This window comes from Sinocyclocheilus anshuiensis, unplaced genomic scaffold (genome assembly GCF_001515605.1).
Source record: "Sinocyclocheilus anshuiensis isolate Anshui unplaced genomic scaffold, SAMN03320099.WGS_v1.1 C32637632, whole genome shotgun sequence".
Taxonomy (NCBI): domain Eukaryota; kingdom Metazoa; phylum Chordata; class Actinopteri; order Cypriniformes; family Cyprinidae; genus Sinocyclocheilus; species Sinocyclocheilus anshuiensis.
Genome location: NW_015618703.1, coordinates 1 through 1,220, shown reverse-complemented (window position 1 = coordinate 1,220; position 1,220 = coordinate 1). Strand labels below are relative to the sequence as shown.

The following is a 1,220-nucleotide window of genomic DNA, read 5'->3' as shown; positions in this document are numbered from 1 at the left end:
TTTAACAATACAGTTTGCTTCGTATCTGTTGCGGTCCACAGGTCTACTGATCATGGCGACGTCTGCTGAAGACAGCAGCGTTCTCGAGGAGGAGCTGACGTGTCCAGTGTGTCTGGATCTTTACCGTGACCCGCACCTGCTGCCCTGCGGCCATAACTTCTGCCTGCTGTGCCTGCGCAGACTCAAGAGCCGCTCGGACCACGGCCGTCTGCGATGTCCCGAGTGCCGGCAGAGTCACCGCAGCTCCGCCAACTGGCAGAAGAACTTCAAACTGGCCAACATCGCTGACGGTTTCCGCCGTCGTGGCCAATCAGAGCGCTCCACCCAGAGCCGGAGCGACGCGTCTCGCAGAGCCGCCCAGGTTCGCTGCGATTACTGTCCCGAGGACGCCAGCGAGGACGGGAAGGGTCCGGCGGCTGTTAAAACCTGCCTGAAATGTGAAGTGTCCATGTGCCCGAAGCACGTCCAGCCTCATCTGGAGCTGCCGGCGTTCAGAGAGCATCTGCTGGTGGAGCCGCTCGGAGACATGAGGAAGAGGAAGTGTTTGGAGCACGACGAGATGTTCCGGTACTATTGCCTGGATGAGCGCTTGTTCCTCTGCAACGCCTGCACCATAGAGGGAACGCACTCTGGACACTCCATCAAAACACTGAAGAACGCCATGAAGGACTTCAAGGTAGGTCCGCTGTGTCCAGGCCCTTTCACTCTTCTCACATCGGTTCACACTTATACCTCAGAATATGCTTTCAGTAATCAGATCCCAGAGTGTGTTGAACCTCTTTACACCATTTAGTGTTTTGCAATTATGATCAGACACAATGATTGTTCATACCAGTGGAGTCTCCGGTTGTGTTCCTAGTGAAGGCCACTTTCGAAACACTACTTCATGAAGCTTTGAAACCTTTTCGAAGCTTTTATTTCGAATCACTGGTTCGAAGCGCCTATCAATCTGCCAAAGTCACGTGACTTCAGTAAACGAGGCTTTGTTTCGTCACAACTGAATCATGCTGATTCTCTGAGATCGGATTTGTGAAAACTGTTTTTAAGCAGTTTGGCCTGAGTTTCTGTTGCATTTACACTATTCTGACCAGCAGGCGTCACTGGTGCCTTGAACGCTTCAGAGCAGTGAATCGTTTCGTGAAGAAATTGGTCCAATTGATTCAAAGCTTTGTTTATTCCATCACTTCTGCGTTTCACTTCACTTTTTTCTGCCCTTCTCT

General features: G+C 51.6%; 1 protein-coding gene across 1 annotated transcript; it reads left to right on the top strand.

Annotated features, from left to right (window-relative positions):
- The first annotated feature begins 23 nt into the window (after nt 1-23).
- Nucleotides 24-808, top strand: LOC107682831 (E3 ubiquitin/ISG15 ligase TRIM25-like). Its single transcript, XM_016478959.1, has one exon. It carries the CDS (start codon nt 53-55, stop codon nt 791-793), a length of 741 nt encoding a protein of 246 aa, XP_016334445.1. The 5' UTR covers nt 24-52; the 3' UTR covers nt 794-808.
- Nucleotides 809-1,220: the final 412 nt, after the last annotated feature.